Raw genomic sequence first — 25,198 nt, forward strand, 5'->3', positions numbered from 1 at the left:
GCATCCGACTCTTGATGTCCACTCAGGTCATGATCTCACAGTTGGTGAGTTCAAGCCCTGCGTCAGGCTCTGCACTGGCAGTACAGAGCCTGCTTAGGATTCTCTCTCTCTCTCTCTCTCTCTCTCTCTCTCTCTCTCTCTCTTTCTCCCCCAAAATAAATAAATAAACTTAAAAAGAATAAAAACATTGTTTAAGAAATGTATTCTTGTTGAGAATATAATCTAGATACACAGAATGTAGAACACAATGATAAATGGAGATATAATAAAATATAACATCCATAAAATTCACTTCTGAATCACTGAGTATTAATTGGTGACAACGCTGATAAACTTCAAGTACTAGAATATACTCTTAAATGTTTTTTAATTTTTAATGTTTATTTATTTATTTGGAGAGAGAGACAGAGAGTGTGAGCGGAGGAGGGATGGCGAAAAACAAAGACTCCAAAACAGGCTCCAGGCTCTGAGCTGCCAGCACAGAGCCTGACACGGGGCTCAAACCCACAAACTGTGAGATCATGACCTAAGCAGAAGTCAGACATTTAACAGACTGAGCCACTTAGGCTTCCCTAGAATATATTCTTATTACCTACCTAAAATTTGTCCTTGTTTAGTATTCTTTTCCCCATCTTTCATCAATTTAACACATATTATTTGAACTATGGGGTGCCCTGGGTGACTCAGTCAGTTAAGCGGCTGACTTTGGCTCAGGTCATGATCTCATAGTTCACGAGTTCAAGCTTAGCATCTGGCTCTGTGCTGACAGCTTAGAGCCTGGAGCCTGCTTCAGAATCTGTATCTCTCTCTCCCTTACCCCATTCATGTTCTGTCACACTCTCTCTCTCAAAACTAAACATTAAAAATTTAAATAAAAAAAAGAACTTGAACTATGGACATGTAAAAAAAGCATTTCTTCCATTGCATTTTTTTATTCAGGTGAAATTCACATGACATAAAAGTAACCATTTTGAAGCTTATAGTCAGATGACATTTAGCACGTTCACAATGTTGTGTAGTGTAGAGTAGATCACCTGTGTCTAGTTCAAAACGAAAAGCATTTATGATTATTCCTACCATTTCTAAAACTGTATTATATATTGGGTAACATGCCTGCAGTTTCTTTATTAATAATACAAAGGTGTATAAGTTTGATTTTAAAAGTAAAGAAATAAATAGTAAAGATCATACACATAATTTGTTGCTTAGTCAGGGTATCTGTTTCTGAAAGTTGTATCCACTCCTTTGTGCTAAACATACACTCATCCAGCTCATCTTTTATTAGTGAATAAATTTCTAAGTCAGGCAGGCTTTTCTATGTGCTGGCATGCAGTATATATTGCTGCTGTTCTAGTGTGCTATTTCAGGAAAACATATTATTTGAGAGCTTGCATAATATAGACTCCTAATATAAGTTTAAATATTTTCTTGAGATTAAAGGTTTGTTGACTATTGCAACCATTCCATACAAAGGAGCTGTTTTATTTTCTTTATCTTTTTATTGCTTTAGGTATGCTTCTTCCGTAAAAGATGGTTCCCAGTATTTTGTGCTCCTGATTGTGACAGATGGTGTTATCTCAGATATGGCTCAAACCAAGGAGTCCATCGTCAATGTGAGTAGGGATCATTCAGTCTTGAGGTGGCTAAGTGACAGCATGGTGCTTTCAACCTAAATTTAAAGAGTTAACGTTAGTTGACTTAATAGTGAAACAAAATGCTCATGCTTTTGCAACTAATTGCATTCTTAACCTTATCCAGAGAACTCAAATGCATATGTACCATTAATTCATAAAGACTAACCTAAGCAGTATGGATAATTGTGTCGTGAGAAAGTTATTTTCTCCCAAAATAAAACCAAATAAGATAATGGCATCACCTTCATGTGCATGAGTGTGTTTACCTCTACTAGTTGAATGTGGTTGTACACAATCTTACAACAATTTGTACAGAGTATTTCTTATTATTTACATTTCAATTATAGGAGAACTGGAATGACCTTCTTATTTCTATACAGCTGGAAGGGACTGGACTTGATTCAAAAAACCTTCTTCTTGTATAATTCCTAATTATTTATTTTCATGACTATTTGCCTTCTTTATTAGATTGTAATCTATAAAAATCTAAATTTATAGACTGTATTTTTTGAGAGGCCCCCTAGACTGTATTCTATAGAATTATATCTTACTCACCTTTTTATGTCCAACTTCTGCCATGTTTGGCACAAAGTTGACATTTATTAACAATGGGTTGCATAAATGAATTGCATAGCATTGCTCATAATTATTAATAGCTGTTTGGTTGAGGGGGAAAAATTACATATGAGGAAAACTTATAGACATTTACTGAAAAAAACATACGTAAAAGCAGTAGAAGTAAAGGCTTACAGATTTATTTGTTATTTTTTAACTAGACACAATGTGGGTTGAATTCACCTTGATTTCCTTTATGTTCTGGTTAGTGGCATTAGTGTGCACTTGAAAATAGGAATTTAATAATTGGTGTTTAAATTAACAGGACATGATATATTGAGGAACAATTATTTATAATTTAATGACCTTCATAGCTGAAGATATGGTTGGTGCAGTGTTCCATTTCTCTGTTGCTGGATCTCACATTCTGACCATTAAATTATTTAAAATGATTACATTGTTTAAGTGATACATATGATGGGAAAATATGCTATTACATCAAATATTCATTATTGCTCACAAACATAGATATTTAATACATAAATTAATCATTCTAATAATAACTTTCTGTAATTATTTGTATTCACTCATTTACAATGAAAATGTTTTTCCTTAACCTTTGGTATAAGTGGTATAGAGTAGGGTACTACTGTTTCACAAATATAGTACCATTTTTTCCCTTATAGCAACTCAAAGACTTTTGATAGGAGATAGTTCATAAATAAAGTGCCCAGAAATACCCACAGTCAACTTAGGAAGATGTTGGCTGAGAACTGCAAGTGAAAGCAGATGTGCAGTTCTTCTTATTTTCCATATTGTCCAAGGCTGGTCATTCCCAAAGAATGTCCCACTGAATAACTGTATGTACAGAGTTAGTTCAAAAAGAATGAGTAGAATTCAGCATATTATTTTGATATGTTCAAACCTATTTTAGTGAACGTCTGTGAAAAAATATCAAAACAGGATATTTTCTTCTTAAATCATAATTCTTTTCTTAAGAAGTCAACTCCTTAATTGTGAACTTATTGTGTATTCTCTTTGAAGGCTTCAAAACTTCCAATGTCAATAATTATAGTAGGTGTTGGACCAGCAGAATTTGATGGTGAGTAACAAAATTTCAATAGCATTCCTTGGGAGTTTATTTACTCTGATTCATCATGCTGCAAGATTTCTGTCACTCTTTTTTGCCTATAGGAATGTGAATATGAATGTGGATCTGTATATAATATCCATCTGCACATAGATATATATGTAAATGTCTCATGATGAAGTCTGTTCAGTTGAGCAAATGAAGAGATTATCTTCTGACTACAGCCTTTTCTCTCCAGTATCCATTAATTCAACATACAGCTTTCTATTTCATTAGCAATGGTTTGTACCCCAAAATAATATTTTTATGAGTGACAGAGTGATAAATGGAGTTGTTGTTCCCAAGGCAAAACAGACTCCAGATTCACTAAAAACCTTTAAGGATGAGCACTAAATTAATAAACCATTAGATTATGAAGAGAGATGTTAACACAAGCATAATATGCTACTTTAATGGATTTTCAGACACTGGCTAGTTGATAGACAGTAGCTTTATAAATATGTAAGTTCTGTCATATGAAAGAGGAAAGTAAAATGAAAATGGAACTGACCATCTGAGATTTAATGACACTTTATAAAATTATGCTAAATTGAGTTACAGGTAGGTCTCTGGGCTCAAGCCTTGCTCAAATGCCAATTAAGTGACTGGTATTTATGTAACTAGTGATCTGAGTAAATTCTTTAAGGATAATTTGTTCCCAGTCATGTGGCGAATTCCTTTCAGAGACAGCTCTGTGCTAGATGGCAACTGCGTGATCACATGGCATTCACCTGGTTCAGGCGTCTTTACATTAACAATGACCCAACTTAGCTCGGGGCTTTGGAAATGAGAACAATTTTAGAATATTTAGAACACGCTTTGGTATATTACAGGTTAATTTAAGCACACAGGTTGCTAATTATACTGTGATCATCATTGGGATGATTCTCCTTTAACCGCCAGAGCCTCCTCCATAAGGAGAGTGAGTATAGATCTGTCCATCTCAGGTAAAGCTCCACAGGCCAAGTTGTTATATTGCAGACCCTGGAAATCCTTTCTTTCGATTCCATCGTTGGTTGGTTGTGCTTTGCTTCATTATAATCTTACAGCGTCTAAAGTAAAAGTCATTTAGCTCTGACTGCTGCTTCTGCTGCTAATGTTTTCTCTGTCATTGAATATTCACATCTGTTTGCATTGTACGTCAGGCATGAAGTTGAGATAACCTCTGTGGAGTCAGGAAAGCTAAGGGACATCGTTCTTGTTAATGCTTTGTGTACTTGATCATCTGCAGTAATCAGCGATTGGCTGTGATTCACAGACTTCACCGATTGCTAGAGTAAAAGAACTCATCCTTCAGTTACTAATTTGCTTCTGCTTCAAGGATGCACCTCTCACTGGGTGCATCCCAGGTCTCCCCAACTCCTTTGGAAGTCTGAGGTTAGGTGTATGACCTGATTTCATTTACTTGTTCCTCAAGAGCCTGCACACATTATGTGTGAATACGGAGCCACTGACCCTTCCTGGTGTGTATTTCTGGTCATTTATTTCTATTCAGAGCAGCAGGCACAGTTATTTGGGTACTCCCTCATCTAACTGCCACAGCTATTTATTTTCTTCATTTCTTTTGTTCCCAATGAATTATTTATTAGGGTTTGAGGCATCATAATTCATCATTTCCCTCTCTGACTTCCCAAATTGAATAAAAATATGTAGGAATCCTTCAGACAAAGACAACAATATAAGCGTTACTACTAATAATGCAGAACTGAAGAATTTGGGTTAACCTCTACACAAAATCAGACTTGTCACTATTCTCCTCCCAAGATTAAATGACCTCTGCCTTATCTCCAGGCCTTCTCTGTGCAAGGCATGGAGCCTGGTCTATGAAACCACAGGGAAAAATTATATCTAAACTGAGAATAGGCCGCTTCTAACCAGAGGGATTTCAGTCTCTTCTCATTTTGGTAATCCCAGGAATCATTTAGGTGGATTTTTCTGTGTGAAAAAAGAGTGACGATTATAGGCAAAGAGGGAAGTTGCCTTCCTAGTAGAATTCCTTCCTGGGAATTAGAGGGATACTTTCCTCTGGCAAACGTGGGGGCAGAGCATTGGGTTCCTGTGACATCTGACTTGTGCTTTCACCATGACAAAAGTTTTGATATGATGGAAAAACTTCCCGGCCAGAACTAGAAAAGTAGACTATTCCTCTAGAAGACACAAATGCTTCTCTAAAGTATTTTTCTTTCTCTTCTCTCAAAATACCTCTCTTCTCTCCATGGCTAACAAGAAAAGGACAGAATACTCATGTTTCACACAGAAAATCTTTGACTCCCGTTCAGATTGTGCTGTCCTGTCAAGATGAGCTTTTCTCTCAGCACTGACAAATCTGCTCTAGAGTAAGTTTATACATACACACAGAAACAGACATAAGAAAGACTGAGAAAAAACATGCACAATCCGAATCTAAATCTTGCACATTTTCTCAGCTAACCACCTAAATCCAACATCCAAACACTTTTCACAAGAAAGACATTATTGGCATGGGCGGGAAAGGTAATATCTTGCCATCCGTTCTTTGAAGTCAGATGAATTAGGATTAACCTATTACATTGATGAGTATTCAAATTTCCCATTTCTGTATTTTTAATTAGAACAATTTAAAGCTTTCTGTGTAAATTTTCCCCCAGTGAGTTTTTTCTCTGCCATATAACATCTTCATTCTGAAGAAAGATTTCTCAAGACAGGATTTCTGTATCCTTGAAAGGCAAAAAGTCAAATTAAAGCAGCATTGGGCTACCTACTTTGATCTGAGTTAGTAGGAAGGAAGAAGTAGAATGGGTTCTGATTTCACTGTGTCTCCCAGCTAGAAAGAAGTGCATTATCTGTCTCCTGTAGACCTTTTTTTCTAAGAAATTGTGGGGAACTGGGCTTACCTTCTCAGGCTCCTTGTGGACCAGATGCAAACCTAGAGGGTGGATGGTACCCTTCACCACTTTCACACCTTGTCTTTTCTCCTTGCTTTCAAAAATATAGCCTCCAATTCTTTCAACCTGCAGCATTTTAGCCCAAAGGACTTTGCTGAGAAGTGGGAGATACTTTATAGGATCACATTCTAATACGTAATTGCCTGGATAACTGTCATTTTCCTTAATTGGAATTAAGCACAAAGACCACTGGGGACTGTAGGGGACTTTGGACTATGAGATCCAGATTATCACTGAATTCTTGTTTTCCATTAGCGAGTTAAAGGGGAATTTCTGTAATTGCTGGCTTGTCAATGTCACTGAACATTTACGTCTCAAAGTCATGTGAAAATTTTGAAAGAAAAACTAAACCAAAAAAGTGTAATTAGCTATTGAAAGTATTTGAGTATCATGATACTCTTATTTACATCCCTAATAAGTATAGAAAAAATAGGTCTTTTGTATTTTTTTCATTATTATTATTATCATTATCATTATTTTAATCCCATCATAGTTAACACACAGTGTAATATCAGTCTCTGGTCTACAATACAGTGATTCAACACTTGCATCCATCACTCAGTGCTCAGCACGACAGGTGCAGTCCTTAATCCCTGTCACCTAGTCCACCCATCCCTTCACCCACCTCCCCTCTGGCAACCATTAGATTGTTCTCTATAATAAAGAATCTGTTTCTTGATTTGTCTTTCTCTTATTTTTTCCCTTTGCTCATTTGTTTTGTAGATCTTTTGTATTTTAAATAAGTTAAATATAGTATACACATTTTATTGAATTATGACACGTATTGTATATCATGATAGATGATAGAGTGGTAGCTCTCTATCAATTATGTGCACTAGCAATGTTTCAGCCCAGACATTGACTCATGAACGTGTGTATCAAGGTAAAATTTAAAACAATGTTTTTAACCCAGATACAATATCGAAGCACTGAAGAAAATAATGAAAAGGTAAAGATTGCTTTCTGGCTGAGCCGTAGTTTTTGGAGGGTGAAGAGGCAAACATTATAATTGCAAGTGGCCACTGGAGTCTGGTGAATGTCATGTGTATACAAAATGAATCATCAGTAATAGAATTACACTTTTAAACACCAATTAGCATTCCTCATGTAATTAATTATTTAGAGAATTCTCACTGAAAACTTAATAAAGTCTGGAAAATGTTCTTTATTGCAGCATTACTTTACTTCATTTCCAGCTGTCCTATAATATCACAGCATTCACAAATACCAGCTAAGCTGATCTATGTAATGTTGAAATTATTTCTTAACTAACAAAAAAAAATCAGACTTCAGAATAATCATACTTTATTCAATCAATAGTAGAGCAAATGCCTCTTTAAATGGATTTAAAATCCATTAATAAAGTAGAAATTGGGCAATATGGATATACAGTTTTGTAGTTTCTTTTTTTCCCCTTAAATCCAAGTTAGTTAGCATACAATGGATTTGTTGTAGTTTCAATGAGAGTAGAGTTCAAATTGTTACTGGAAATTCTGTGTTTACTGTCAAGTTTCTTAAACTTGAAAGAAAACAAAAGTTAAATGGATTAGCATCATTTGCCCAGTCAGTCAGGTCAGCATATAACCCAGAACTGAGAATGTCTAGGAGGGAAAGATATACCTATACTACAATGGCTCTTCCATTTTGCAAAAGGTCACAATGAAGTGTTGGCTAGCTCTCTTCATTTGTAACATTTGCTCTCTGTCAAGTTCTGTGGTAGACATGACTGAGGAGATTGGAGCAACAAGCCTTCTGCCCTGACATAGGACATGTCGCTACTTCATACATCTTGATTTCCTACTGCCTGTATTGTTTTAGCACATGACTGAAATGCACTGGATAAATGGTCTTGTTTTTTTTTCAAGCCATGGTTGAATTGGATGGAGATGATGTAAGAGTTTCCTCCAGGGGAAAATATGCCGAGAGGGATATTGTACAGGTAAGAAATTTAATAGAAATTATTTATTTTGTTCATTGTGAGGAACCTGCCAGCTCTGATTTGTAAATAAATAATAACTTACATTGAAAGCAGGAATCTCAGGTTCTGTTTAATTTAGTTGATTGATTCTCTGTGAGAGGCATGACAAGTAGGACCTAGAATAAGTACCAGGTGATTTTCTCTTCTATTTCACATTCACCATACATAAGATAGAAATGTTAATAAGTGTCTTTTCCTACTTTAATATTATCAGAAAATATCATAGAGGTCTTTGGTAAAGTTAGAACCTAGAAACATAAAAGACTTTTTAATGATGCTCATCCATTATGTACTCCACAATAAAAACTAAGTATATTTTAAGACAGTTGATTACATTTCAGTGTAAATAAATTTAGTGGAAGCAAACTAAAACTATAGATATTTCTCCCTAGTATATGATTAGAAAAGTGGAGAAATAGATTTTAGAATTACGTAATATAGAAGTTATATACAAAATATAAATAATATATAAATGTGATTATCAGATGGTATATAATTTAATATATGATATAGAATAACAAAACCATGACATAACAACCTATGTAATATGTATCATTTACACTTTTTAATATCAACAAAAATATGTAATGCCTACTATTCTGGGAGCGAATAGAAGGGAAAAATTGACAATCACTATAGTTCAAATTTTTCATTGAAAGCATCATTTAATTCAATTAAGTGGCTACATACTTTAGAGTTTGCATATCTTTTAGGATTTTACAAGGGGAAAAAAACTGTGAGGTTCACTGTTTTAAATGTGAAAGTAAAGATCTCAGTACCATTTAAGCACATGCTATGAAAGTTTTGAAGGGGCAAACAATGGACTTCAGCGTTATCTCCTAAATAACAGCTTATATTTTCACCCATTAAAAGAATCCCACAGAATTTGGAATCCTGCAGAATTTGGTTCAAATCCTAATTTGTCCACTCTGATGACTTGAATGAGCTTTCTAAAGTTCAGTGTTCTGGCATTGTTGTAAAGATTAAGTAAGATCATGTATATAAAATACATTCCTGAGATAAAACTCAGTAAAAGACAACAAAAATGATTAAAATAATTTGGAGAAAAAATATAAAATAATCTGTAAATATGTTAATATAGAGATTAATGCTCATAAAGATTAAAAAAGCATTGTTCTTTATCAGGCAGCAAGATTAAATTTTAAAATAGAAACATCTGTATAGCAGTTTTTTTTAAAGATAATTAAATATGATTTAAACTTTTTAACCTAACGTTCTTGGTAGAGTAAAAAGCACGCACGCACATGAGTGACTAGGTTAAAAGCCCCTGAGAAAGGGAGCATGGTCATTTATTTAAGAATCCCATGGTGTTGTGTTTTCATAATTAGACACATGATTATTCACCTTAACCTTATTAGCATAATTATAGGTCTAAGTAATTACACTTTATCTAAAAGCTCTTCATAATGTCTGACTCACAGTTTCCAAAAAATCAAATTCGTGAAGGGAAGTATGAATTTGAAGTTCTTTGGAATGTGTTATGTTGCTATTGTAATGCATTTTTCAAAGCTAGTAGAAGCAACCTCGTATCTCATAGCACCATCATGATTCTTAAGGGAAACTTGTTACTATTTTCTTCCTTTACAGGTAGGTAAGCTTGCCCACATTGTTAAGGTTACCTTTAAGAAGGCTAATCAGTTATTTTAGCGGAAAACAATAGTCCTGCCTGTTAGCGTTTATAAAATAAAAATGTCCATGATCATGAAAGCATTTAGTCTCTCAATGGAAATTCTACTTTGGAGAGAATATTGAGATTGAGATACCCAGATCTGTGAACGTATGGTATCGTCACTCGAATCTTGAACAAGTCAATAAATCTCTCTGAGCCTTCATTTCATTACTTCTATACTTTAACTTCTTTCTTTCTCTCTTTTTATGATGTTTGAATCTCAGAGGAAGTAACACATGAAAATACTTAATTACTTACTAGTATGAGGTATATATTGGTATAATCATGTTTTTTCTCCGTTAAAGTTAGAGTCCATGAGACAGACCAGCTTGCCACCTTAAAGTGACATGGGGATCCCCCAAAGATCCTTAAGATACCTGGAGATATAACTAAATACTCAAAGAATTCTACCACATAAAGTTAAACTGAAGTGAAAGAGTCATTGAATCTTACAGATACTGAATAGAATATTAAAATGTCCCGAGAGAATTAATAGCCTCTTGAATGACTGTGACTTCTTGACTTACATGACTACATTTAGTTTAGGCTATTTAATAGATCCTTTTCAAATTCCATGGAGAAGTTCCTAAGTGGTGATTGGTCTTTTCAAAATAGTTAGCAAGGTAACTATTTACATATTATCTTGTGTTGAAAAAGAATTATCATTCTCTCTCACCTCAAATAAGGTTTTAAAAACTTTTTCAGCATCACAGTTTTCCAGGTTCTACATCCACTAAACATTATTTAAATTAGTTATTTTCTTTCAGGAATAGAAGTACTCTTCCGGCGCCTGGGTGGTGCAGTCAATTAAGCGTCTGACTTCGGCTCAGGTCATGATCTCACAGTTTAAGAGTTTGAGCCCTGCATTGGGCTCTGTGCTGACAGCTCAGGGCCTGGAGCCTGCTTCAGATTCTGTGTCTCCCTCTCTGCCTCTCCCCCGCCCATGTCCTCCCCCTCTCCCTCTTAAAAATAAATTTTAAAAAATTAAAGTTTTTTAAAAAAAGGCTAGAAATACTTTTGAATATTTAGAATAGTGGGGTTGCAAGGGCATACCAAGGGTAATGTTGTCAATCTTTCCATCGTCAGAAAATAAGCCATCACAATATCGAAGTCATCACATCAAAGACTGCTGGCTAAAGTATTATCAGAAAATAAGGTCTGTTTAGGCACTCTTACCTTTTCACTACTTCAAATTTCTTATATGTTGAAGCTAATCAAGTTAATGCACTGCAAATGGAACCTAATTTTTTTAAGTGGGCAAACAAAAGCCTATGGTTGCAAATAATAACAAAAGCCAGAGGTAACTGCATTTCAGCAGAAAGCTGAGGGTAGGGGATTGAGTTTCAGTAGTATGTCAAACCTTAGGTGGCTTCCAGCTTCTTCGTATAATAATAATATTGAGTCATTTATTAACTCCACTCTATGTTAGGCAGGTAATTTCACTCAATCCCTAATTGACCTTATGCAGGTACTTTAAAAAAAAAAAAAAGAAAGAAATGAATTTCAATTCTTCTTGTCCGTAGTCATGTAGCTAGTAAGAAGTAGAGTCAGGATTTAACCTTAACATGTCTGATTTTAAAATTCTTAACCCAAATTATATATCACTTTGATTCTAAAACCTAAACATAACATTTAAGAGTCTCCCTGACCTGACCCCTGGCCCGTCTTCCTCTTTAGTCTCTCTCTCTCACACACACACACACACACACACACTTTGTCTAGACAAATAGGACTACTTATTTGAGTCACACATTTCCATTGTTCCTGGTTTTATTTGCTTTTATTTATTTATTTCACCTGGAATGCTCTTTGCCCTTATCTGCGCTGGTTAAAGACCTACATTTTGGAAGTTTCCGGTATACAGCCTTGCACAAAGCCCTCCCGGTACACCCGAGCTAATTTCCCCTCTTTGTCAATTTATTCACATATTACTTTATATCTTCCCAAAATACTGGTCATGTTTTACTGTATAGTAGTTTATGAATAAGGACACGGAGGGAGAGGATGAGATGTTAAACAACTTGTGCAAAATTACTTAGGTCACAAATTGGTAGATCCAAATTTCCAGCTGAGTCTGATTTCAAACTCTGAGTTCTTTCTGTTACAACAGACCTACTCTCCTAAAAGTCAAAATTCTAATGAAGATTGTTAGGCTTTATTTCCCTTTTCATACTGCTGTAATGGTTTATATATCAAGGTTAGATCAATTTAGATTCAAATAATGACTGATACTGATAACTGTCTGACCTTGGGTAAATTAACTAAACTCTGTATGTTTCAGTTTCCTCTTCTGTAAATTCAAAATATGGGTTAACAGGCTAATAAAAACTAAATGAGATATTGTACTAAATCTTTTCGCAGAAGACCTATTACCTATCAGTTGTTCAATAAGTGCAGTAATACCAGTATTAGTTACTATTATTAGTGAGTATGTGGGCATAGTCCAGTGCAAAGGCATTTTTTATGTCAGTATTTCATAGTAGCTATACCTTGACATAGGACACTGTGGTCAGCCTTGTGTGTGATTATATTCATTGCCTCAAGATTGAATCTCATCTGACTGTAGTATAAACGGTAAGCAAGATGCGATCCTATGGTTATTATTCTAAAACTTAAATGAGTTATATTCTTAAATCAATATATGTAAAGGCTTTCTATATTTGTTTGTTTGTGCTATGGATTGGCCATTGTGTATAATGCAATGTCATTTCTCCTGGCTGCATGCAGCTGTTGGCCAGCCTATCATTTCCTTAAAAATTATATTTAAATCATATTTTCCATTAGAAGGAGAATAATAACCTTGAAGGCTTAGACTTGAAAATCACTAATGGAGCTCTGCACAGTAGGAACAATCAAGTAAAATTGAACAGAACAGCAACTAAAAGTCCATTTGGCCAAACTGATTCAAACTTGTTTTCACTAACACGCAAAGCCAGCTGTTAGAGCAGCCATGTGGAACATTTTCCTTGTACTGCATGGATGCTAAAAGAAAATGTAGATTATCAAAGATATTGTGTATTTCTACAGAACAGAATGCATTTGTTGGTATTCTTCAGATGAATGTAATAAATTAGTACAAAGTAAAAATTTATTTATTCCTCTAGAATGAAATTTTAAGGGTCCAAGTTAATATGTGGTGATAGTCAGTGATCAGTATTGACAAATGTGTGAGCATTATTTTGAACAGGAGGTCCCCAGGTACTGTGATCAGAAATGAATGACAAAAAGAGACGATAATCAGAGTGGTCTGAGAAGCTAAGTGGAAAATGGATCGTAGAAGGATGTGAGCAATTGTGTTGTAGAGGGCATATTTTGTCCTGAAATCTGTAAGATCTGACATTAATAAGAGGTCAAGGAAATGAAGAGTCACTTGCCATTTTCATCCCTCACTTAGGAGAATACCTCATGACATGATTGAAGAGCTGAATGTTCCTTTGGGAAAGGTTTAGATAATTTGGGTTAGTGAGTAGAAAGTTCTCAACATTTTTTTCTACTCCCAGCACACATGTGGGATGAGGCATACTCTCATTGATAACAGGAACTCCCTGTGGCAGTGATTGTCACCCTGGGGGTGAGGTCCTTCAGTATTCAAGGGTCAGGTAGAATCTGCGCCCCTACTGAACAAACCTAAATTTAATGTGATGTAAACTTTCCCCTTTAGTTGAAAACTATGTTTCTTTCTTACCCATGATTTATAAACATGTTTTAAATAGTAGAACTACATGTTATGAGAATGGCAATTGTGAATCTGAAGTCTTGATATCCCAAAGCATCACAACATTCTTTAAAATGAATTGCAATGTCCTTCAATCACAAAACTTAGCAAATCTTATAGCATCTGCTGGAAAGATGAAGCAATGGGTGTTCTAAAATAACAAAATAGGCCAGGAATTACTATCTTAGATGACAATATTGATATTGTACTTAAATTTGACAGAGATAAAATTGATAAGGATATTCCTCATTTAATGTTTGATATGAATGTAAACAGAAGACTAATAAGAATATAGTTTCATATCTATATTGATTTTATACATGTATAGGCTGGTGAATAATAATACTAGTGATGATTACGACTATCCTGTATTGTTCATATTATGAGTTGAACACTGTTTTAAGCAGTTTACATGTTAACTTATTTAACAGCAACCTAATGAAGTAGGTATTCTTCTTCTTCTTCTTATTATTATTATCCTCACTCTTAGAAGAGGAAACTGAATCAAAGAGTGGAAAATCACCTGTCTAAGGTCATGTAGCTATTAAGTAGAAGAACTGGGCTCTGACCGGGAAGTCTAATTCCAGAGTTGGGAGAATAGGGGGGAAAAAAGAGAAAAGAATTTAATGTCTGCGGCACAGAAAAAAAGTAAAGAATCCAATGAAAATAAAACAACAAAGTTGAGGTAAACACCCAAATGGGTAAACACTGTTTGCCGGTGGTAACATCCTTTCCCTAAAATGTAGGGATTAGCCACAGATTTCTGAAAATATGAACTCCTAAAAAGTTTAAAGGATAATCATTGTATACTAAGGATATTGATACCTTATTAGTAGTTTATTTTTAAAATGCTCTGTCTATTAAAAGATGAATGAACTAAGCTATAGCAATTAGATATCTTTTTCTCATTAATCCTGTCTTGTCGATTCCTATTTTCTCACTTTTCTAATTATCATTTTAGGGAAAAAATAAACCCTAACATTTTTTGCATTTTTTTTGTTCTTGTTGTTAAAGACGTCAAGTCTTGTCCAAAGTCAGATAATCTAACCTCATAAAGTTCACATCCCTTTAGTTCTAATTCTTCTCAGTTGAGGATTATATTGCTCTGTTAGATTTTTCTTACCCTATTAGCTACCTTCAGGGGTAAGAGCAAGCTTCGTTACCTTTCTTTTACAGTTTTCTAAAAGCTGGATTGAATTTTCATTCTGGTTAGCAAGTCAAGGTTAAATTATAGTCATATAGGTTGCTTCTGCCTACAGTATGTCTTATTTTAAAAAGAAAGTAATTTTGTACTCTTGCTTAAAGAGACTGTTTTCACTGCATACAAGTTATTATACCTGCTTTGATTTCTTGAAATCTTAATTTGTAGGAACCTGACCATTTTAAAACCTACTTCTTCGTAATAGTTGTTTTCTGAAAGCACATCTTGAGTAACTATGTAAATCAAAAGTAACTTTTTCAAAATAAATTTAAAAGAGTTGTGGTTACAGAGTTACAAAGTTGGGAGTATGTTCTCCCTCTAGAGGAGAAAAAAAACAATTTAATTCAGGATGTTAAATATTATAATCAGAAATAGCTCAACATTTTCAAATTTCTTCACTGTGCCTTTTCCCTAAGACCTAAAATTACTGTGTTCTTAAACTATCACAACATTAACAGTTCTAAACATTTTCAAGTGGCTTCAAGAATCCTCATGGCTCTGAGGGGAAATTGAACTAATGCCCCCAAACACACATTTTTGTTAACTTAAGTAACAATTACAAATGAAAGTAGAATCAGGCAATTTATTGTCAGTGTATTTAATGTTGAGCTGATAATGACTCTCACATAATTGCTAATGTAAAGGTAGAAGAATTATTTTTATGTGATGTAGACATAAGAACGCTGATATTTCAAAAAGAAGTGTGCCTAATCTCATGCTGAATTCATTTTCTTTTCCATTCCAAATAACAGATTAAAAAAATAACAGTATCTGAAACATGTGGTTTGATGTCTTAGTAATAATTAAAAATACTTTATGTGTGTTTAGGATACACACTTCTTTTTTCCCCCTCCACTGGATACTGTTTCTGATTGAAAGCTGAATTAAGCATGTATTAACTCCATTTGAAAGAAACCGAGCCCCGAAGAGGTAAATGCTCTTGGGAGTCAGACTATAGAACTCAAAACTGCAGAACACATGTAGCAACATGATGGACCTGTTAGGACCAGGAGACTTGAATTATTGGGAGGAGAAAACATCAAAAACAGTTCCATCCCTTCTTAGATAAAGTATATACATTAGAAAGGTTTGGTCACTGAAGTAACTATTGGTAATGAATCAAATCTCTTTAAAATGCATAGTAACTCTCCCTTACCCATCAACCACTATTCCAGGCTTCTTTGATTCTCAATGAAATGTTTACATGTCTTGATTTTTGAGTCTACTAAATAGCATGCTTTCTTTCTTTCACCTCTGTTGTAGTTCGTGCCATTCAGGGATTATATTGACAGAAGCGGAAACCACATACTGAGCATGGCTAGATTGGCTAAAGACGTCCTGGCTGAGATCCCTGAGCAGTTCCTGTCCTACATGAGGGCCCGAGGAATCAAGCCATCGCCTGCACCCCCCCCATATACCCCGCCTACACATGTATTACAGACTCAGATATGACTGTGCTCTGAACTGCTAATGTTAATTACGCATCGGTTAGAACTGCTGAGTCAAAGCTTTGCTCCTGGTGCTCTGTAATGAACCAGGGAATGAGAGTCTTCTCAGTTTGTTTTCAGCAGTACTGGTTAATAGGCTTTCTTGGATCCAAAATTAATTCTCTTCCTAAACCAAAACTGTAAATATGGTTGTTGCATGAGCAACAAAAAAAAAATCGTTTAAATGCTTGAAGCAAAATATGGATGTGTTCTCTGAATCTTTTTTTTTTCCCCTTTGGAACAGGAAACAGCTAATTTCCAATGCATTGTTGGGAAAAAGCACAAACTATGTTTTTAACTCAAATACTGTCCTCGACTGCTGTGTGTCTAGGAAAGCAGTCTCTCTGTATCAATGTTTACATGTTACTACTTTTTAAATTTCAATACTTTTATAACTGTTCTTAAGAATAAGAGTTTTGAATATTGAATCCTTTGTCTTCTAAATTGCAATAGCTATAATCACAAGAGCAATATCTCTTTGAATGACTGTCTGGACAAATGCAATTGCAAACAAGGGGAGGGAAAGATACTTTCACAGTTCTCAGTAAGTGAATTGTCTTGCAACGCTTCATCTGCTTAGTAATGAGTTCCTCTGCGTAGTTTGCCACGTATGGGAGTTTAAGCTTAGCAGGTGTGTATCCGGTAAGAACATGCATTTTTCATGGGTTTGGGTTCTAAATTTAGACTGCCGCCAGTTTATGTTTTATAATTCTCCACAGAAATAAGAAAAAGTCCAACATTGTGAACTGTAAAATGCACAGAAAATCCTTTGTGTAAAAAGTAGTGTCTTTATATTATAATGCTATTTAAAAGACTAAAACCCAGAATATTTAACTGTGAACCATGTAGCAAGTTTTAAACTTTTTATTCCATTCTACCTTGTCTAGATATTTTAATTCAAAGGGATAGTGGCTCTGTCAATTTGGACTCCTTGTTCTCACCTTTCCATGTGGCCATGCAAGGTGCACAGGCTGGAGGTTTTTTTGTGAAATTCCCAGTAAAATATACACAACCTGTGACTTAGTGCACAACACATTTGTGAAATAAACTACTCCTACATACGGAACTGCCTGTCCACAATTAATTGTAAAGAGTTTTTGCATGTACAGTTTTTACAAGAATTACAGTTTTGTGACGTCGTGTCTGAATTAAAGCATTTCTTTAGAACAAATGGCCTTAAATTCTCACGGAATTCCTGGAAATGATTGTGAATTGCCTTCAAATAATAGAAAACTGTATTTATTTTTTTTCTTTTGTGTCAACAATGTAACTGCTTTATAATATTTTTCCTTATACCCTATTTACTACTTGGTTTATTTCTACTGTATGTTGTTCTCTTTGTCCCAAGTTGACTTAGGGTGACTTTTATAAGCATGAAACTATTTTACTGAAAAGAAAAATATATACACCCAAATATCTCACAGTATCGTTATATAATTATGTAATAATAAATTGTCCATTTTTAAGTATGTATTAAAATCTTTAAAAGGATAACTACTTGCTCTTTAAATTTTATGTGTGAGTGACATGGAGTGTGACAATTTCCCTCACTGATCTTAAATAATGTTGCCAATTAGTATAGCCTGTTAATCTACTGATTTTTTTAAAATTTACATTCATTCATCAGTCCAAAGAAACAAAAATGAATACAGTCAGTATTATTTCTTGTGAAACATCAGTTATTTTTCTTTGAACTGATCAGAGAAAATGAAAGATGTCTCTTTTTCTTTTTAAAATTCTTAATGTTTATTTTTGAGAGAGAGAGAGAGAGTGGGGAAGGGGTAGAAAGAGAGTGAGACACAGAATCTGAAGCAGGTTCCAAGCTCTGAGCTGTCAGCACAGAGCCCAAAGCAGAGCTCAAACCCATGACCTGAGCCAAAGTCAAGGGCTTAACTGACTGAGCCACGCAGGCACCCCAGAAAGATGTCTACCTTTTTATCTAAGTAATAGTGTACCCAAACCTAGTGGGGGCACATGACTAAGAAACAATCTTCAGCTGCAAACCCTGCCCTTTGTATGGTTGAGAATAGTCACCGGAAATGCAAGTTATATTAGTTCTATATATTAGGTTAGAGAATACCTAGTCTTATCTCATCATTGCATAAACGAAGAAACTAAGTCTGAATGGACTGAGTGATTTATCTAAGACTATGTAACTAGGACAGAACGAAAGTAACTACTTATATTTTGTAGACTACCATTAGGGGCTTTGCAAGAAAAATCCCAGAAAAAAATCTATAAATGCAAACACATATCAATATTTGCACATAAAAACTAGGTAGGAGGGATATGCAAAGATTAGCTTATGAGAGACATGAAAGGTACATATGAAGAGAAGAGTCATCAACCTTACTGCCAAAAGCAGACTATAACCAAAGGCTCTGGATGCTATCTTCGCTAATCCCATTCCTTCTCTGATGAAAACCATTTTAATTCTAGGAAGAACCCTTGGGTTTCTATTCAGGCATTGCCATCACTGGCCTCAGTGATACGAATTCCCATTGCTTCCCAAATGAATATTAAAATCACCCTGGCTTGTCTCCCCAACTGATCTGAGTTTCTCTGGAGTCTCAGAGATAGTTCATACTGTTCCCTCCCATCTCTCCTTAGGCCTCCACCTAGAACGCCCTTTATATTTTCTACCCAAACCTCAACTCTTCTTAACCATATTCTTTAAAACTTCAGGTAACAATATGTTTTCACTCATATGTGGAACAGGAGAAACTTAACAGAGGACCACAGGGGAGGGGAAGGGAAAAAAATAGTTAAGGAGAGGGAGGGAGGCAAACCATAAGAGACTCTTAAATACTGAGAACAAACCGAGGGTTGATGAGGGGTTGGGGAGAGGGGAAAATGGGTGATGGGCATGGAGGAGGACACCCGTTGGGGTGAGCACTGGGTGTTATATGGAGACCAACTTGACAGGAAACTATAATAAAAGAAAAGAAAAAAGATAAAAATAATTGGTACCTTCTGTGAGCTCATCCATGCATTGCGTTTTAGCATGTCCATTGCCTCCTATTATTTATAAACTATTTTACTTTGTGTGGGGCATCTTGATACCTCTCCAACACCAGAGAGAAAATGATTTAATGGCTCCAGGATATAGGTAAATACTTAAAAAAAAATTTTTTTTTAAGTTCTTATTTATTCTTGACAGAGAGAGAGCACACAAGCATGAGCTGGGGAGGGGCAGGGAGAGAGGGAGGCACAGACTCAAACAGGCTCCAGGGTCTGAGCTGTCAGCACAGAGGCCCACGCAGGACACAAACTCAAGAATGGTGAGATCATTACCTGGGCCGAAGTAGGATGCTTAACCAACTGAACCACGTAGGCACCCCTATAGGTAAATTCCAAAAGCTTCCCGGTACACTGTAATGTGTAACTAGGTTGTGTAACTGCTACAATTAAAGAATATCAGATGGCTCAATCACTACTTTAAAAATTCTCTTTTCCAGCATGTAACATGGGGAGAAAAGAAGAGGTGGATACAACCTAGAATGGTGGAATGTGTGGGGGAGAAGGCCGCGGTGGGAGGAAGGTTGGAGAGTAGGCCGTTTTATTCTTCAGACTTAGGGAAGATAATTAGGTGGGCTCATATACTTTTTTTTTTATTATTGCTGTAGCTCATCATCCACTTAGGACATAAAAAGATTTCTCTCACGAGGGTGAGGCTGATGTGATTGTTGTTTCCTAGAGGAAACGCAACTGCCAAAGATTTTACTGAAAAGCATGCTTTTCCCTTACAGTTTGTGTGCCTTTTAACTATGTTATGTCTTTGTGTTACTCAGATCTGTAATTGACACAAAATGGCCAGATACTTCATTAAAAACTCACTTAAAGACTAATTTCTGTCATTAGCTCAAATCAGATACAATTCCTAATAAATAAACAGAGCTGAGGCTCAGGCTGATTGTCCGTGAGTGCGGGTGGTATCACTTAATAAAGACCGAAAGGTTGGAAATCTACTCGTAAAGGGTTGATATGGAGCAGGGTTTTCCCATCAGTGAGTCAGAGATGCCATACAGGTTCTTGCCATGAAGACGGGCTGAAGGCATACGCCTTGCTGACGGGCTGCAGGATGTACACCTCGGGTGTCCTGGGACTCCAGTAACTGGGAGCTCCCAGGATCCAGCATCCTTATTGGTTAACCTCAGCATATCTTACATTCTTTTTTTTTTAATTTATATCTTGACTGAAAATGATGGTAAAGCTCTCCATGACAGAACTTTTGTTCTCAAATAAGCAATGAATGCCCTTATGATCATCTCAAGTTTACATTAATCACATGCATCTTTTTACATTGAATGACAGAATTCCTGAGAAAACTTTCTTGCCCTGTCAGTCATCCCCATAGACATCCTACTACTCACAGAAAGAGTGGGTTCCTTAATCTCTGTATCACTAGATGACTCACAAGACTTCAAAGAATAAAACCAAAGAGATTCGATGTTGTTTTTTCCCTTAGAATAAATACAATCCTACATGACCTCCTCCTTGCCATTGCTGTGCTCCTCCCCCCACCTCCTTTCCAAATAGTCTTCCATTTGTTCTGATGATCCCTGAAAGTCCTTGAACAATTGGAAAGACTTTCATTCCACAAAATATAGGGACGTACTTAGATGAAATACATGGAACTTTTAAGAATTAATAAACACATTGTATAAATGTTCAGACATAACCGTACCAAGTTTTTTTTTTCTGAAAGGCTTTTCTTCATCAGATTCTACAATATGATTTTGATAAGGGAAGACTTGGTATATCATGAGCATACAAATGCAGAAAAGAGTTTCTTTGAAGATGTGAAAGGGGAAACGAGAACACACAAATACAAGCCTGAGCTATGTTTATCACTCTTTTCATCAATGATCATCCCAACAACATTCATCACTCAGATTTTGTGCTTCACCACCAGAATAAGAAGCCACCAATAGAAATATTTGCCCAATAGAGAGCAGGGCAAATGCCCCATAACAAAATCATTTTTCTTTAATGTGACCCCCCAACTACTAATTTAACTGTATGGAAATATTTATTTAAATTTTTAATATTTTAATATTTAATATTAGTTAAAATATACTAACATATACATGGATGTCCCCAAACATAATGATTGTACCAAGATTTCTACTTGATGACATGCTGGTTCTGATTCCTATCAGACTTCTGAACAGTTTCAGAGGAACCATCTTCAAATGTCATAAGACAGGGTTGTTGTTTATTTAATACTTTATCAAACCACCTTCAACCCTATCATCTGTCATTGCTCTCACTGCCTGGGCCTTGCAGATGCTCTGAAGGTCAAAATCCAAGAGAAAGATGACCACCGCGCTCTTACCACTGAGAGCAAAAGCAAACTGTTTTAAAGATTTGCTCATTTAGTTTAAAGTAACAGTGGCCATGACCTTGAGATTTTCTCATCACAAAGTTATTCACTCATTTAATTTCCATGAAACAGGACTGCTGGACATTCTTAATATATTTAGATAAGCTGATTTCATACAGATAGCATTTCCTATTAGTCAAAGAGGTGGGTACTACTGACCTTACCAATTAGGAGGAAGGATGCTTAGGGCTGGCTTAAAAATAGCTTGTCTTTCAGAGATCGTCCTCACCTTACAACATAAGCTAATAGAAATTATTAAAAGCTGGTACAGTAATTTTACAGTGAACAACCAGTTTGATAACGCCTACAATTTCCACAAATAATTCTGACAAACAACACTAAATAAGGCATCTATCAAATCTTTTAAAAAATATTTAAATCTGAATCTACCTAAAATTAAAATTCTTTTACCATTTCACTTCCAGTAATAACAAATTAATTCGATAATTAAGAGATGGACAATTTGGCATGCACTAATTCTGCATCACAAGATTTAAAAGAAAATGCGGGAACTTTGAGAAAACCAAGTAGCAATTACCAGAAGTCCTCACGGGTTCATTAAGAACAAACTTTCAAGTCCCTAAACATTATTTGGACTACAACAGAAAAATCTATGATACCATTTTCAAATCCTGAGTTGAGTCATCAAATAGCAGTCTGAGAAGATGAAGAATTATAGGTAGTTTTTGTTTTTCATTTATTTTCTGAGGGTGCAGAGCAGTTTTAAATCAATGATCCGAAATCTAAATCCAAAGGATTATATATGTGCTTGGCCTCTTTTATAGGCTTGTTATAAAATTGCTAGAAGCTTCACCAGAAGGAGCATAACTCATTACCATATCACATATTAGAGTCAAAAGATCTGAGTTTCTATCTCAGCTATCTGATTTTAGAAAAAAATTATCACTTAAATATGTAATCCTAATTTTTATCATTCATATAATGGGGTGAGAGTTCCAAGGGTCTTTAAAGCACTGTCCTGTGGTTCTCTCAATGACAGAAGTTGTAACTGGAGCACACCCCAAAACTTGACCCTTTAATATCCTGATGGGTGAAACTTGACGTATAATGAGCTTTCAAAGAGCCTTCTGAGAGAGTGACTAGCAAGCAAGAACGCTCAGCTTCCTATTTAAAACGACATGTCATTAGCTTACCCATTAATCTAAGTCAGCCACATATTTTCACCATTCTCTTCACCTGAGATTCTGCAGTCTATAGGAAAGATGAGAGAAAACGCCCAAGTCCCATCACCTGTGAAAGTCTTTGAGTTTATGCACACATGCCCTTATGCCTGTTTTCCTGCCCTTTTCCTCCTGTCATCGATCACATTTTTTTCTAAATGTTTTTTCATTTTTGAGAGAGACAGAGAGAGAGACGAGACAGAGCAGAAGAGGGGCAGAGAGAGAGAGAGAGAGAGAGAGAGGATGGACAGAGGATCCGAAGCAGGCTCTGTGCTGACAACGGAGAGCCTGATCCCAGGCTTGAACTCATGACTGTGAGATCATGACCTGAGCCAAAATCAAGAGTCAGACGCCTAAGCGAACCACCCAGAGGCCCCGATCACATTTTCTATTACTTGTTTTTTGTGTGTATTTCAGGTTTGTCCATGAACTGTACGATAGCAGAAAGCAGGCAAGTCTTGTTCACTCCTCTCTCTCATGTATGTAACATAGGGCCTAGCTATTAGCGGGACATCAATTGAATTATTGAAGTGATTTAAATCAAATGATTTATCAAGAAGAATGTTACATTAGTAACTTGGTATCCTAAGATAAACTTGAATCACAGTGTATCCAGATGGAGGGAGATCAGTAAAAATCTTAAAACAGCACCCAACCTTACTTTTTCTGTATTTATTTATCCCTCCTCTAAACCCAGCCCGTGAAAGTGAATAAATAGAGATTAACAGCTTCTCCCTCTGCACCTGCTCTGAGGCTTAATTAGCAGGAAAGTGGTCAAAAGGCAGGCAGCAGGCGGGAAGAGAGAAATGAAGCTTTGACACAATCTGACAGCCACAGGTTGTGACTCAGGGTCGTCTGTGGGGAAAGGATTCGTAAAATGCCTGGGGCCTATGTCATTTCTGCTCTGACCAAGCATGCTAAACCAGACAAAGCAAAACGAAAGACTGTTAAGCCCACATCTTACCTTAAAAATGAAAGTGGCAAGAATTTATATTAAAATTTTTTTAATATTTATTCATTTTTGAGAGAGACAGAGAGAGAGTGCAAGTAGGGGAGGGGCAGAGAGAAAGGGAGACAGAATCTGAAGCAGGCTCCAGGCTCAGAGCTGTCAGCACAGAGCCCAATGTGGGATTCGAACATACAAACTGTGGGATCATGACCTAAGCTGAAGTCGGTAACTGACTGAGCCACCCACATGCCCCAAGAATTTATATTTTAGATGTAGAAAAGTATAATGTATCCTCACTTCTGCCTTCTATCTGTTTTGTGTATTTCCAAGTGGATTATACATGTTTGTGTGTGGGATGGTGGTGAATATATACCTTCACTCATGCATGTACCTGTAGGTACTGGTAAATGTGAGAGCATTAAACAAAGGCATTTGTTACAGAAAAAATGACAGTGCTTTACAAGCATTTATTGCCTTTCTTGGTGCCTGTTATCCTGGGGGAAGTATTCCTAGCCTGTACAGAATGTGGACAAGAACATAGAAGGTTAGAACTTCACAACTGCATTCATAATAAGACAGGTTGACTTGCAAATCCTACTGTGCTAATATTTATGATTTGTAATGTATTCTTGCATCCTCTGCTTAGCAACGAGGGAAAAGGGTTTAATGAATATGAATTTGGCAGTGGGGGAGAAATGTGGAGGATATAGTTATTACATATTGGCACCTTAGCCCAGAATTCCACCCACCATTTGATAAGATTGAATTCTATTTAACTTTCTAAGAAGAAATGAATAAATATTCAAAATCCTACATGCATCCTCCGTTAGATACTCTATTTCCTATAACTATTTCCTAAACCATAACAATTAATTTGGTTTAGCAGTTAATCACTTACACATCACTATCTCAAACGTAACCTCCGTCGACACCCATCAAAACTCTGCTCACCCACAGAGTCTCAGCTCAGTGCTTTTCACCAACGCTTTTTCCTGCATTCCCTAGATTACTAGGAATCAATGCCTCTTTTTCTCCCATCTTTATATAAACATTCAACTCTGCCTCTCTAGAGGCAGGTTATCTTTGCAGTGCGGAGGTCTTACTGCCCTAACACTATAGGGGGTCGATGTAAATCTGAAGTTCAGAAACAGGAAGCCCATCTGCCTAAACGCATGAGTTACATTCTCTAATATGATCTTTGTCAGATAAGGATAATATTTATCTCCTGTCTGCTTTACTTTGTCTGATTTCTCATTGATTCAGAGAAAAAGAAGGTGAGTTATCCAGTCTCTCAAAGACCAATGAGTCCCCTGCCTGCATTGTTACCCAGCGCCCTCCATGGCTCTGCACAGCCACTCTTTTTTTTTTT

At 35.9% G+C, this 25,198-nt stretch overlaps 1 protein-coding gene and 1 long non-coding RNA gene across 3 annotated transcripts in view; one reads left to right on the plus strand and one right to left on the minus strand.

The window, feature by feature from the left end:
- Positions 1 to 17,807, plus strand: part of CPNE8 (copine 8) — a 222,752-nt gene extending 204,945 nt beyond the window's left edge. For both annotated transcript variants that reach the window (XM_029954822.1, XM_029954823.1), the window contains exons 17-20: positions 1,511 to 1,613; positions 3,234 to 3,291; positions 8,108 to 8,181; positions 16,090 to 17,807. In XM_029954822.1, the coding sequence (XP_029810682.1) occupies positions 1,511 to 1,613; positions 3,234 to 3,291; positions 8,108 to 8,181; positions 16,090 to 16,278 (424 nt within the window). In that variant the 3' untranslated portion in view covers positions 16,279 to 17,807. The remainder of the gene's footprint in view (positions 1 to 1,510; positions 1,614 to 3,233; positions 3,292 to 8,107; positions 8,182 to 16,089) is intronic.
- Positions 1,516 to 25,198, minus strand: part of LOC115304594 — a 25,350-nt gene continuing 1,667 nt past the window's right edge. Inside the window, exon 3 of the long non-coding RNA XR_003914518.1 lies at positions 1,516 to 1,669. This is a non-coding gene — a long non-coding RNA (uncharacterized LOC115304594). The remainder of the gene's footprint in view (positions 1,670 to 25,198) is intronic.

This window comes from Suricata suricatta, chromosome 10 (genome assembly GCF_006229205.1).
Source record: "Suricata suricatta isolate VVHF042 chromosome 10, meerkat_22Aug2017_6uvM2_HiC, whole genome shotgun sequence".
Lineage (NCBI taxonomy): Eukaryota > Metazoa > Chordata > Mammalia > Carnivora > Herpestidae > Suricata > Suricata suricatta.